Genomic DNA, 14475 nt, shown 5'->3' with positions numbered 1-14475 from the left:
GCCACAAAGAACTGGACGGAACTTAGGTGGCTACTATACTTTCTTTCAATTCGGAAATTTATTTTAAATACTAAGAAAAAAATCCTAGGAAAAATGACATAGAGCCCCCAATTCAAGTTCCTTCTCACCAATAATAAAAAAAAAAAACTGGGGCTTCCCTGGTGGCTCAGTGGTTGAGAGTCCGCCTGCCGATGCAGGGGACACGGGTTCGTGCCCCGGTCCGGGAAGATCCCACATGCCGTGGAGCGGCTGGGCCCGTGAGCCATGGCCGCTGAGCCTGCGCGTCCGGAGCCTGTGCTCCGCAACGGGAGAGGCCACAGCGGTGAGAGGCCCGCGTACCGCAAAAAAAAAAACAACAAAAAACTTGAGGCAACCACAAGACACTAATTTTCTCACTTGTCAAATTAACAGAATGTCTTTGAGAGGGTAAAAGTTATGCTTAATTGTGTCAAAGGTGCAGTGAGACTTAGGGATGAATTTCTGCAACCTTTACGTATAGCAATTGGCTAAGATGTGTCAATAGCCTTAAAATACCCATTCCGTTTGAACTAATAATTCCACTTCCAGAAATTTATCTGAAGCAAAATGTATAGATAAGACTTCATATAACATATTTATTGTACAGTTATTTATAATAGGAAAGAAGGAAAAAAATGAGAAAAAAAGGTAATAACTTTATCATGAAGTCATTGGAAATTATGGATTTGAATAATTTTTGATTGACTCAGAGAAGTGCTTGTGATATAATATTGAATTTAGGAATCAGGGTACAGCCACTGGAGAAAACATAAGATACACACAAATACCTTCTCCTTAATAAAAAAATACCAATAGAGGAAGCTATACCCCTTCCATTGTAGCTCACTTCCCCTTTTCTAGAGGAAACCTCAAGTCTTAATCTGCTTTGTTTTCTTCTAGACATTTAGGTAACAAATCCACAGATAGCACTTGTGTGTGTTTTATATAAATCATAAGCTATTGTTCAAATAATTCTGCAACTTGCATTTTTACTCAACCCTGTGTTTTTGTAATCTCTCCACATTGATACACATACATCTGGGGAAGTTTGTCAGAATGAACCTTCTAAGGTCTGTATAAAAGTGCATCATCTACATATGTAATATTTCATCCACCCATGCCATTGATGGACATTTAAATTGTTTCCTTTTTTTAAAATTTCACAGCACTGTGATCAAGATCTTTGTACATGTCTTTTTAGGTCCTCTGTGTTTCTCCAGGGAATGTACTTGGACATGAACTTGTGGGTGGCAGCTACACATTTTCAGTGTTGATATTCACCGCTATTGCAGCTGAGAAAGTGAGAGACCACCTTCCCCTCATTCTCACCAACACTTGAAGCCGCCTTTTGCTGTTAACGGCATCCTAATTTGCAGCGCCCCGCCCCCGATTAGGAGTGCGGCTGGGCCCACTCTCACAGAATCTAGGGGACCCACCACCTCCCTGTTCTTCGGTGGGTCTGCTGGGCTTTCTGGCTGAGTCACCACTAGCACGACCCTCAGGGCAGTGGGTTTGGTTTTGAATTGCAATTCTGCAATTGACTTTAGGGTTAGCCTAGCCCAGAGGGTCCCGGGTGCTTCCCTTTGTCCGGTACGGGGCTGGCATTTTTGCCCTTGGCCTAGAGTTTTTGGAGGAGGAGGGGGTTCCTGCTGAGGACACGCTGAGCCCTCAGAGACCTGGTGCCTGTGTCGGCCATCCTGCTCTGGGGAGGGCACCCCAGCCTGGCGGAACCTGGGGCTTTTGTTTGATTTTCACTGCAGCTATTCCGGGGCGGAGCACGAGGGGACTTCCCACCAGAGGCAGAATGATGCCATCATGCCACACGCGGGCGGGACTGAGTTTTAGAGAACAGGGTGTCCTGTTTGATTCCCAGGGCAGGAAACCGAGGCCCGTAGCAGCAGGCTAGCAGAGCCGCAGAGCTGAGGGCTGGCTGAGCCTCCGGGAACCCAGAGCTCCCCCCAGCCCCCAGGCACCTGGCACCCTGAGGGGCAACGTGCGAGGCCTTGGGGGGCATTCAGCACCACCTGCAAGTTCTCGCCCCATCAGAGGTGAAGACAGTGGCAACCTCGCCTTCATATCAGCAAGGATGGCTCTCCCCTATTTACTCAACAAATCACATGGATATTGTTCTTCACTGACAGGCACATTTGGATTAAGTCAGACTTTTAAGTGAAGAAAACGTTGTTCAAAGTTCTCTCTCTTTTGTTTTCCATTTTAACTGGGGCCTCTTTATTCCTTTTCCTGGGTGCTGGGTGGGTGGCATGGAGGCTCCCCACCCCCTGGAGTGTCCTGGGCACTTCCCAGCGCCCGCCCTGCAGAGACCTCACTGCACCTACCAGTCTGACGCCTCCGCCGCCGTCTTCCTCCCAGTCGCCGCCAACGCCTTGAGCCTGTGGGGAGGGAGAACGCGAGGAGCTCTCAGAACCTGCCTTCTGCTCTTTGGAAAAGGTCAGAGAGACAGGAGTGTCCCTGCAGCACATGGGACCTTAGGGGGTCCCCCCCAGGGGCTGAAGGCCAGACCTCACAGTGGGATGCAGTGCCCAGGCCTCCGCCCTCCGTGTGGCATCACTGTGGTTTTGGAAACGCAGACGCCCTGCATCTCAGCCCATCATTTTCCTTCCCTGGCCCCCCCACCCAGACCCTGGCACGGAGTTCAAGGGCTCCTGTCCTGACCACCCACACCTGAATCCAGCATCTCCATCCCTCCCCAACGCACCTGCTCCCAAGCCAGGTGGACCCGCTCTTGGACCCTTGAGTCGGCTGTGCAGGGCCATGTCCCGGGCTTGCACACGTGCCTCCCTGCCAAGATTAGGCCCGGTGCCAACATGCCCTGGGGGAAATGGCACGGGGTCTTCCAGGCTCAGCTCAGATGTTCCTCTTCCAGGAAGCCCTCCGCAAACCACCCAAGCAGAATGCCCATGCAGCTCTCCTGCCCTTCCCCACCGCACATATGGCCACCTCGCTCCTCATCTCAATGGACTTGAGTCCATCTAGCTGATCCACTGGACCGCGAGCTCCCTGTGCCTAACCAAGTCTTACTCAGCCTTGAAACTGGGATGAATGTACACTGAATGGAAATTAACTGAAGGGGACCGAACTGGACAGAATGGAGTTTGGTGAAGGTAATTCATCCAGGAATTCAGCCTGGAAATAGCCGGAGTTGACCAGGCACCCAAGATGGCCAGTGCCCAACGCTGCTATTTCAGAGGATACTGGCGGCGATGAGGCTGCCTGGAGAGGTTAACAGGAGCCTTACCTGGGTGCTCGCGCCTAAGGGAGACGTTTAAAACACGTTTCTCCACCTCCAGCACGCAGCTGTTTAAACTGGAAGGAATTTTGAGTATGTCTCCGATGGTGGCTTCGGTCACGTAATAAAGCTTGAGTGTTGCAAGCGTGAGTGTTACTGGGAGTGGGGTTCCAGCCCTGCCCCTCCAGAATCTGCCCTCTCTGGCCTCGGTGTCCCCGTCTGCCCCTGACGGACGGTGCCCGGCCCACGGCAAGCACCCTGCACATGCCTGGTTCTGTTCCCGTCTCACAGACCCCCGCTTTACTATGAGCATAACATGACAACAAAGTCCTGATTTGGGTTGGGGAGGAAAGGGGTCCAGCCTCAGTCATTCGACGCAGTTGGGCAAGGGTTTGTCATCTGTCTAAGGAGAATTTGCTCCCCCCAAAATCCGAGGTTACCTAAGGGGACTTATGATGTATTTCCCACATGAATAAACACGTGAAAAGCACCAGATCTAAGGACACTGTGGAAGCTTCAACCTGATGTCGGTCTCAAGCTCATTGCTCTGGGGGACCCTGTCCTCTCCCGGAGGGTAACCTTCAAGGTGGAGTCGTCTCTGTGTGGCCCTTCTCCTTGGACAAGTAGAATCATGTCCACCCTGCTCGGGGAGTTCCTTAACCATTTTGCTCCATCATCAGACATTCAAGAGAGTCCCCCCGCCTAAGGACAAGGGGTTTCCCTGCATATTTAGAACTACATTCTTGTGTATTTCAAGAGGTCCCAGCATCAGAGACCCACCCGGCTTTGGGGCTTTCAAATTCGAGTCTAAAAAGCTGCCTCAGATTCACTGAGCTGCCCACAGAGGTGGGTACAGCCAGGCCACTCCAAACCCTGCTTCCAATTTTCACAAATTTCAAGGTCCTTCCATCACCAGCCAGCAGAGTTTGTCTTTAAAAGGCAAAGATAGTGTCATTTATAAAAGCAGAAAAGGCCTCATTTTGAGCCGGTCTCTGGCCCTGCATGGTGCAGCCCTTGACAGGAAGTAAGTGCTCTGAGCCACCTGCAGTTTTGTGGCCCCAGAGGGGTCAGCTCAGGGTCCAGGGCACATGGCCAGGCAGGGCGGTACTCACGCGGTGTGTGCCGGGAAACCCATGCCCAGGAGGGGGTCCAGGAGCGAGGTGGTGCTGCGGCCCTTGAGCTTGTTGGAAACCTTGGCGTAGATCTGAGTCTCACCCGCTGCCATCTCTTCCTGATGCTGACTGAAGTGAGCAGATAAAGCAGGGAGGGAGAGGCAGGGGAGGCTGAGGCTGAGAAGAAAAACCTCAAGCCCTTTTTGATCTTTCTGACAAAAGCTAATATCCTGTTTGCATGAGCTCTTGGTTTTCAGAATTCTCTTTGCAGACTGTGGGTGTAAGGTCCACCAAGCCCCTTCCACAGTGGGGTTTGGGGTCCAGAGGTCCAACCGAGTACCTGCATGGGATCGGCCTTGGCTCTGACTTGGGCTGTACTGGGGAGCGAGTCGGCCTGGGAGGGAGGGGGCAAGGTGGGGGAGGGGAAGCCGGTGTGGGGTTAACCTGAGCCACTGGATCTTAGCTTCCTTATCTGCAACACTGCATCTAGTGTCCCTGCTAGCTCTAAAAGTTTTGGCTCTTTTAGTTATTCATTGACTTTTTTTTTTAATTTAAAAAAATTTTAAAGTTTAATATGCATGCAGAAAAGCTGATGAATCCTACTGGTACAGCTCAATGCATTTTCACAAAGTGAGCTCACTAACCTAATCTTCCAAGACCAGCAACAAAACAAAGGTCCTCAACCAGGGGAATTTTGGCCCCCATCCCCAGGGACCACTGGCAACGTTTGGAGACATTTTTGGTTGTCCCAGCTGGAGGAGGGGGTGTTTGCTACCTGCACCCAGTGGGCTGAGGCCAGGAATGCTGCAGCGTATATGACAGCGAAGAACGGTCCAGACCAAGATGTCAACAGTGTCAAGGTTGAGAAACCCTGTTCTAGAACATCACCAGAACCTCAGAAAACCCCTGGCCCCCAGCGTCATTCCCCCAGCCTCCTAGTTTTCTCCTCCCTCCCCCAAAATGTAGCTGCTGTGCTCACTTGTATATTAATTTTGCTCATCTTGGAATCTGAACAGAACCATATAGCATGTACTCTTTCATGTCTGATTCCTTTTGCCCAAAATTACGAGTGTGAAATTTATCCACGTTATTGAGTGTAGCCATGGTTCACGGTATTGCTGTGAACTATCAGATAAACGCACCATAATTCATTTCTCTAGTTCTCAGTTGATGTACATTTGGGGGGTTTTCAGTTTTGCTGCTGCACACATTCTTGTATATGTGTTTGAGTGCCCCATGCATGCATTTCTGTTAGGTACCCGTCTAGGTGTGGGACAGTGAGGTCATAGGACATGTGCATCCTTCATTAGATACTGCCAAGCAGTTTTATAAAGCCGTTGTACCCACCTGCCCCCTTGCCAGCAGTGGATGAAAGTCTCTGCTGCTCTACAGCCTTGCCCACACTTGATGTTATCAGTCTTTCAGCCAGTCTGGGGCTGTCTTGTATCTCACTCTGGTTCTAACTTGCATTTCCCCAAATGTCAGTGACACTGAGGACCACGAGACAGGCTACTGACCCTCTGAATGTCCTCTTTGGGGATGGGCCTCTTCTGGTTGTCCGCCATTTTTAAATTGGATTGTTTGTGCTTGCTTATCAATTTGCAGAAACTCTAGAGATGAGTCTTTTGTTGGATGCCTTTACAGGTAACTTCTTCCAGGCTCTGGTTTGCTTTTTTAATCTCTTAGTAATGTCTTTGGGCGAAACAAAAGTTCTTAATTTTTTTTTTGCGGTACGCGGGCCTCTCACTGCTGTGGCCTCTCCCGTTGCGGAGCACAGGCTCCGGACATGCAGGCTCAGCAGCCATGGCTCACGGGCCCAGCCGCTCCGTGGCATGTGGGATCCTCCCGGACCAGGGCACGAACCCGTGTCCCCTGCATCGGCAGGCGGACTCTCAACCACTGTACCACCAGGGAAGCTCAAAAGTTCTTAATTTGAATAAAAATTAATTTAGCAATCTTTTCTTTTATGGTTAGAACTTCTTACATCTTATTTAAGAAATCATTGTTAATCCAACACTGATGAAGATAGTCTCCTATGTTTTCTTCTTGGAGCTTTACCATGTTTGTGGTTCATATTTAGCTCTATGATCCCCTTGAATTAATTCTCTATATGGTGGGAGGTAGGCGTAAAAGTTCACTTATTTCCCTATACCTTTCTTTATTCATTGAAAAGACCATCCTCTGCCCAGTGAATTGCAGTAGAATGCTTATTATAAGTCAGTTGACTGAATATGTATTAGTCTGTTTCTGACTCTATTTTGTTTTCCTGTTTGATTTGTTCATTTTTGTGCCCACACTACACTATTTTAATTACTATAATGCTAAGGCCTCTGATTTGTGTCTTCTACTTCAAAATTGTCTTGCTCCTCTGGGCCCTTTGATTTTTCATATACATTTAAAAATCAGGTTGCCATCGTGAGCCATTGGAGAGTGCAGAAAGACCCTCATATGTAGCCAAACTGATTCTCAACAAAGGGATCAATGTAATTCATGGGGGAAGGGGTAATATTTTCAACAAATAGTGCTGGAAAACTGCATATTGATATGGGAAAAGTATGAACCTCAACCCTTTCTCCACATCATGCCCCCAAATTAACCCAAAATGTATGATAAACCTAAATGTAAAAGCTAAAACTGTGAAACTTCTAAAAGAAAAAGCTTTTGCTATGTTGGAGTTTGCAAAGCTTTCTTAGTACATAAAAAGCATGAATCATACAAGAAGAAAATTCATAAATTGGACTGCATCAAAATTGAAAACATCTGCTCTTGAAAAGACATCATAAAGAAAATAAAAAGGCCAGGGCCAGACTGGGAGAGAATATCATCATATATACACCTGACAAAGGACTTATATCCAGAATATATAGAGAATATAATATAATATACCTCAAGTCCCCTACATACGAACGAGTTCCGTTCCAAGAGCCAGTTCGTAAGTCCAATTTGTTAGTAAGTCCAACAAAGTTAGTCTAGGGACACAACTAACACAATCGGCTATATATCGCTGCTTTTACCCTTGCTTCCAGGCATCCTGGGCTTGAAATAAAGACACTATACTGTTGTACTCTATACAGTACTGTACAGTAAAGTACACAAAAGCACAACCACTTGTAGAGGATGCACGCACCTGACAATGTACGCTAGACACGTGAACTAACTTACGTGATTGGACATGCGAACGCACGTTTGCATCTTTGACAGTTCACAACTTGAAGGTTCATATGTAGGGGACTTACTGTAATTGCATACGTATCTATTGTGTGTATTTACATTACTATAATCAATAATAAGAAAACAAACAATCCAGTTTAAAGATAGGCATAAGATCTAAATGGACACTTAACAAGAGAAGATACATGAACGGCTAATGAGGATGTGAAAAGATATTCAATATCATTAGTCATCAGGGAAATGTAAATTAAAACCACAACGTGATACCACAACACACTTACTAGAAGAACTAAAATTGAAAAGACAGACAATACCAAGTTTTGACAAGATTGTGGAATAACTGGAACTCTCATAATGTTGGTGGGAATACAAAATTGTCCAACCAGTTTGGAAAACATTTTGACAGTTTCTTATAGTTAAACATACATTTGCTATATGATCAATCCATTCTTAGCAATCTGTCACAGAGAAATGAAAATGTATGTCCACAGTAAGACTTGTATATGAATGTCCATGATGGCTTTATTCACAAGAGACCCAAACTGGAAAGAATCCAAATGTCCATCAACTGGAGAATGGATACACAAATTATGGTATATTCAATCAATGGGATAACATTTATCAATAATAAGTAACACACCGCTGATTCATGCAACAGCATGGATGAATTTAAAAGAACATTTTGTTGGCTGAAAGAAGCCAGACACAAGATCATGCATACTATATGATTTTATTTAAATGAAATCCTAAAAACGGTAAAACTAATCTATAGAAACAGAAAGCAGATAACGTGGTTGACCAAGACTAGTGTATGCAGGGGTTTTGGGAGGATAATGGAAATGTCCTATTTCCTGATTTCGTGGTGACTATATAGGTGCATAGATGTTCAAGACTGACTGAACTAAACACTTAGGATGGGTGCGTTTTATAGTGTGTAAACTAAACCTCAATAAAATTGATTTTTAAAAAGGAAAGGGAAGGAATCCAGAGGAAAATAAAAAGCAGTATGCCAATTTCCACCAATAAAAAGGCCTGCTGAGATTTTGTTGGAGATTTCGTTGACTCCATAGATCAATTTCAACAATGTTAAGTCTTTCATTTCATGAGTATGGTACATCTCTCTATTTATTTAATCTCTTGTAGTAATGCTTTGTAGTTTTCAGTGTCTTATACTTCTGTCATTAAGTTTATTCCTACATGTTGTATGTTTTTGATGCTATGGTTTAAAAATAGTTTCAGTTTCCATTTGTTTGCTGCCAGCGTATAGAAATACAATTGATTTTTATGTATTGACATCACATCCAATAATCTGGCTGAGATCACTTTTTTTTTTTTTTTTGCGGTACGCGGGCCTCTCACTGTTGTGGCCTCTCCCGTTGCAGAGCACAGGCTCCGGACGCGCAGGCTCAGCAGCCATGGCTCACTGGCCCAGCCGCTCCGCAGCATGTGGGATCTTCCCGGACCAGGGCACGAACCCGCGTCCCCTGCATCGGCAGGCGGACTCTCAACCACTGCGCCACCAGGGAAGCCCTGAGATCACTTATTAATTCTAATATTTGGTAGATGCTTTTAGATTTTCTATGTACACAATTATGTAATCTTCAAATAAGGACAGTTTTCCCCTCACTTTCTAATATTTATAAACTTTATTTCCTCTTCTTGCCATATTGTCTGACAAAGACCTCCAATGCCATGTTGAATAAAAGTGGCTTTTTGGTAGATACTCTTTATCAAATAAAAGAAATTCCTTTTCACTCCTAGTTTACTGAAGTGTTTTCAAATTTCATTAATGGATATTAAATTTTATCTTATGCTTCTTCTGCGTCTGTTGAGGTGAGCATATTGTTTTCCTTTTTTATTCAGTGAATGAGGTAACTTACGTCAATTGACTTTTGAATGTTAAATCAATCTTGTTTTCCAAAGATAAAACCTCCTTGACTATAATATGTTATCCTTTTTATATATCGCTGGAATCAATTTGTTAATGTTTTGTTTAAAATCTTTGCATCAATATTTGTAAGTTAGCTTGGCCTTTTGTTTTCCCTTCTTGTAATTTCCTTGTCAGGTTTTGGTATCAGCAGTGATCAACTCATTCTGACTTACCTGTGACTTTCTTGGTCTTAGCACTGAAAGTTCCCATCCTGGGAAAACCCTCTCAGTCCCAGGAAAACAAGGACAGTTGGTCACCCTAGTGTCAGCCCTATTCTGGCCTCATAGATGAGTTGGGAGTGTTATCTCTTTCCAAATTCTCTGAGTTTTTGTAAGTTTGGTATAATTTCTTTCTTAAATATTTGAAAAGATTTATCAGTGAAGTCATCTGAGCCTAGAATTTTCTTTTTTGGGGAAGTTTTAAACTATGGATTTACTTTATTTAAGCAATACAGGACTATTCTTCTTGTATGTGTTTTATTAAATTGTTTTTCAAGGAATTTGACCATCTTATGTAAGTTGCCAAATTTCCAGGCACTTCCAATTCTGCTACATAGTTTCTGTATCCAGATTGTTATCTTAAAAAATAAAAGTCAGTTATTTTACCAGCAAAAATGGGTTTATTCGAGAATAACAGAGAATTGCAATTCAGGACAAGCAAGTCACAGTAAAAACCACAGGCAAGTCTAATAAACAAAGGAGAGGAACATTAGTTTATAGTAAAAAGGGGGAAGCTGGGAGGGCTTACTCTGAACTAAGTCCATTGGATAAAAGTGAGAATTCAGGGTAATGATGGTTTTTCACTGGCTGAGTTACCGGGGTGGTCAATTTCTTGTAGGAGATGCAATGTGCATCTTTTCCTGTTGGGGCGCATAATTGGTGATTCTTTCCTTTTGGTGATCCTTCTGCTGGGGTCTGTAATTGAGCATTCTTCCTGTAATTGATGTCTACCTGTGTGTCTGTGAGAACTCCCACTTCTGGCCTTCCAATTCCATTTTAGTGAGGTTTCCCTCTTAATTTTCACAAGGTTTTACAATATTGGTTTTATTATTCTTAGATATTTGATTATTATTGATGCACTGTAAAGTATATCTTTTAAAAATTTCATGTTCCTACTCTGTTGCTGATAAATCAAAATACTATTGATTTCACATTATTTTACACTCAACTTATATCCACAAGTCTTACTTGACTTACTTATTAATTCTAAAAGTTTATCTTTAGAATTTTAAAGATATTCTTTGTGCAAAAATAATTTTGTCTATGAATAATACTAGCTTTATTTCTTGTTTTTTAACCAGTGCATATTCTTTTCTTTTAAAAATTCTCCCTTCCTTCCTTTATTCCTTTCTTTTTCTTTCATCTTTTTTCCTTTTCTTTTTTTCTTTCTTCTTCCTCCTCCTCCTTCTTCTTTCAGTTTTATTGCACTGGTTTGGCCACCAAATATTGAATACATATGACATATACCTATATAGTGCATCTCCTTATATTTTTGTCCACCTCAGAGGAAAACGTTTCAATATTTCACCTTTAAATGTGAAAAGTAAAAATTATATTTTAAAGTAATATCTTTTTCCTTTGAGGGTTTCAAAACATGAAATAATTTCAAAATCAAATGAATTATAGACCTTAAATTTGAATGTCTGAAAATAGGCAAAACTTGTTACCCAAAGGGAAAAAAGTAGATTTGGGGTCTGAAATAGAGCCTCTCCTCAAACATACTTTTCTCCTCTAAGAGTAAACCACTTTTTGAACAATGGTGCTTATAACACATTAAAATGTAATTTTTAAAAAATATCTTATCCGTGTAAACAAGGAAGTGCCCTATCTAGCTTAATTCCTTTCTCTTAGATTGAAAAGTTATCTTCAAAGGCCAACAGTGAAAAGACTAAAGCTTCCTGATCAACGATTTCTACTGTGGCTGAGCCCCAAAGCCTCCCTTCACTCACTAAAGGAACCAAGGTGGAAACAGACCACACCTGTAACTCAAGCTGTGTGAAGATGGTTACTAAGGCTTCACAGCTTCTAGAGGAGTCCTCGGGGGAGGATGCCCCTTCTCATACCTTCAAACCGAGGCCTCTGAAGACATTAGCTTGGTGAATATCAGATGCCAGCCCTACGTGTGCTGATTTCTGTTTCCTTAACATTTTATTTTGAGTTTGATGGAATTGAATTGTAGGTAACCTTTCTGAAAAGCTACTTTATGGTGGTAGAAGTCTAGCTACCTTCATGGGTTCTTTCCCTAATACCCCCTGCTGAATTGTCCCAATCTTTGACTTCATCTGACCCACATGCCAACATGTGAACACATGGTAATATGACCTCGTGGTTGCTTTTGGTTTTCTGCATGTCTACTCAGTATTGTCCATCCACCTAGGTTTACAATCAACTCGTATACATGGAGGCCCATCATACACTCACCATTGTGCTGGACACCCAAAGAGCACATTCTAGACTCTTGTCCTTCGAGAGCTGTACCACACTTGGGAGCGCCAGCTGTGACACTCAGGTGAAAGCAAAGGAAGGATTAAGTTCTAAGTTTCCTGTCGCTGTCTTTGAGAGCAAATACTCCTTCAGGGACTGGGGAGGGTAGTTAGGACAGATGTAAAGAAGGGATGTATGGGCTTGAGGGACACCTGGTGTTAAATGCAAAAGACACTGAGAGATATGTGGGCAGGTGCTTGGGGGTGGGAAAACAAGACTGAAGTAAATCACGATTGGCTGAATATAGTTCTTTGGCTACTGTTGCCATTGACCAATCCCACCAACACGACCTTCAAAATCAATCCCAAACCCTGCCCTTGATCTCCACCTGCACCACCAGCACCCTGGTCGCAGTCGTGGTGGCCCAGGGTTTCAGTAGCCTCCTCCTGGTTCTCTGTACACACAAACCTGCCCCTCTACTTGGTGCACACAGGTAGATCCCCACCACACCCGGGGATCTACCACATCAGCTCCTCCACCCTTTCCCTCACATGGATGCCAAACCAGAGTTCTCCCAGGAGCCCGGGCTCTCCAAGCTCTGCCCATTGGCCTTTCCAGACACATAGGCTTTCCTGAGTTTCTCCGACACTCCTAACTCATCCTCTCCACTGGGCCTTTGGCATTGATGGTCCCATGCTTGGAGCAAGCTCCCCTCTTAGCTGGAGACAGGCTGGGACCTGGGACACTTTGCTGCAGTACTTGCACCTGGACAAACGTCTCCTAGAGAAACAAAATGCAAAGAAACTATAAAGGACTGAAAATAACTTCGTGCATGCACAGTTAGGGCAAATTCTGGACAACAAGATTCAAAAAATACAAAAAGACCAAAAAAACCCAAAAAACCCCAACTGCCATTTCTGAAGAGCTGGGAGCAAAAACAGGGCACTGCGAATGCCCCCTGCACTCAACACCACCAAAGGGGTGGGCAGACCACCTAAGTCACCCTCTGGCCTGACCCCTGGACACACCCCTACCCTCACCCCCTGTAAGGAACAGCTCAACCCCCCTCGGGGAGCAATCAGGGGAACCTGTTACTTGCTTTTGCTCCTTCCTGCGGCCGAGGAGCCCCAACACAGCCTTGTCTGAATTTCTTGTCTGGCCTCATCAATTTCTATTGGTTAAGGAGGCCAAGAGTCCTGGTTAGTCTCAAGCTCACAAGACCCACTTTATCACATCATCAAGGGCTCTACTAAAACGTCACTTCCTTCCTGGAGGCCGTCCTCCACCACACTGTCCCATCATTATCTAAACCGCTCCCGGCCTCATCCCTTTCTAGTGTCTGTCATCACCTGAGACCACAGGTGAGGGCTTTGTCCCCTCTGCCATCTGCTCTGAGTCTAGATGGCTGGCTCATGGCAGATGGCCCATCAATATTTGCTGAATCAGTGAATGCACGACTCTCATCCAGCTCACATTCACCCTGGCCTTCCAAAGGGGCTCCCAGTCCCCTGCCCACAGCAGCAGGGCTCTGTGCTTTCCTGATAACACATCTTTAAGCCGTATTGTGTGCAGAAGCCTCTTGGGACGCAGAGAACTCTACAGAGTGGAGCGGGCAAAGTGTCTCTGTAGAGTGCTGGCTGCGGGTCCCCCGTCTTTTGTCTGCAGAGCGCTGCAAGTCTAAACCTGAGCTCAGGCACACAGGGGGCTAGAAAGCCCCACCAAAGCGTTTCCCTGCCCTGCTGGGTGAGCTTGCTCAGCACTGGGCAGGACCTGCCCGTTCTTTTAAATAAAAGGAGTGCCTGTGTCCCAAAGCCTCTCTTATGAGGAGTTTCTGAAAAGGTTTGCTTACCTTACTTAACTAATTAAAGGCGAGCCACATTTTCCCCTCTCTGGTCTCTGCAGTCAACCACCAGTGGCTACTTGATAGTCACTGCCAGGTAGGGTTACCCAGAGGCCCGTGATCAAGCCATTTGCGTGATGATTGAGTCGACAAGGCTGAGTGCCTTGGTGGAAATATTTCCCGGTTGGACTATCCTGTTGGCAGCCTGCTTACCATCACGCTTGCTTTTATAATGAGAACGGAAATTATTTCTGCTTTTAATGATGGCGGCTCCAGAAATGGTGAGTGAAGTTGGGGGGGCGGCGGTGGAGGGGAGAGAAGCCGCTTTTAAAAGATGACTTCTCAACATTTCTGGATGTGAAACCTCCCAACCATGACCTGCTGGGAAGGGACTCCCTTACCTAGGTTCCTTGTTTCAGAAAGCATTTTGCTGTTGATTCTTATTCTTGTTCTAAAGCTAGGCTGTGGAATTTGCCACAGGCTGATAGCAAGCAGCAGTTACGAGCAAGAATCAAGGTAAAAAATGCTGAATGTGAATCATTAGTTTCCTGAGCTATTCTTCGAAGCTACTCTTGCAACGGAAATGAAATAAACATTTTTAGCGCATAACTCTTGCTTAGATTTTCCCATGACCACGTGAAACAGCACGAAGACAGAGTTTGTTTTAAGTGGCTTAATAGTTCCCTTTTGAATTTCAAACATTACAAGTAAATGGAGAGAAAATAACCATGGGT

General features: G+C 44.8%; 1 protein-coding gene across 2 annotated transcripts in view; it reads right to left on the bottom strand.

Annotated features, from left to right (window-relative positions):
- UBASH3A (ubiquitin associated and SH3 domain containing A) overlaps positions 1 to 4490 on the bottom strand; it is a gene marked incomplete at both ends in the record, with an annotated part of 40795 nt that extends 36305 nt beyond the window's left edge. For both annotated transcript variants that reach the window (XM_079704308.1, XM_079704309.1), the window contains 2 exons: positions 2355 to 2408; positions 4378 to 4490. In XM_079704308.1, the coding sequence (XP_079560434.1) occupies positions 2355 to 2408; positions 4378 to 4490 (167 nt within the window). The remainder of the gene's footprint in view (positions 1 to 2354; positions 2409 to 4377) is intronic.
- Positions 4491 to 14475: the final 9985 nt, after the last annotated feature.

This window comes from Hyperoodon ampullatus, assembly GCF_949752795.1.
Source record: "Hyperoodon ampullatus genome assembly, chromosome: 5".
Lineage (NCBI taxonomy): Eukaryota > Metazoa > Chordata > Mammalia > Artiodactyla > Ziphiidae > Hyperoodon > Hyperoodon ampullatus.
Note: the sequence above shows the minus strand (reverse complement) of the source record. Positions and strands in the feature narration are given on the sequence as shown.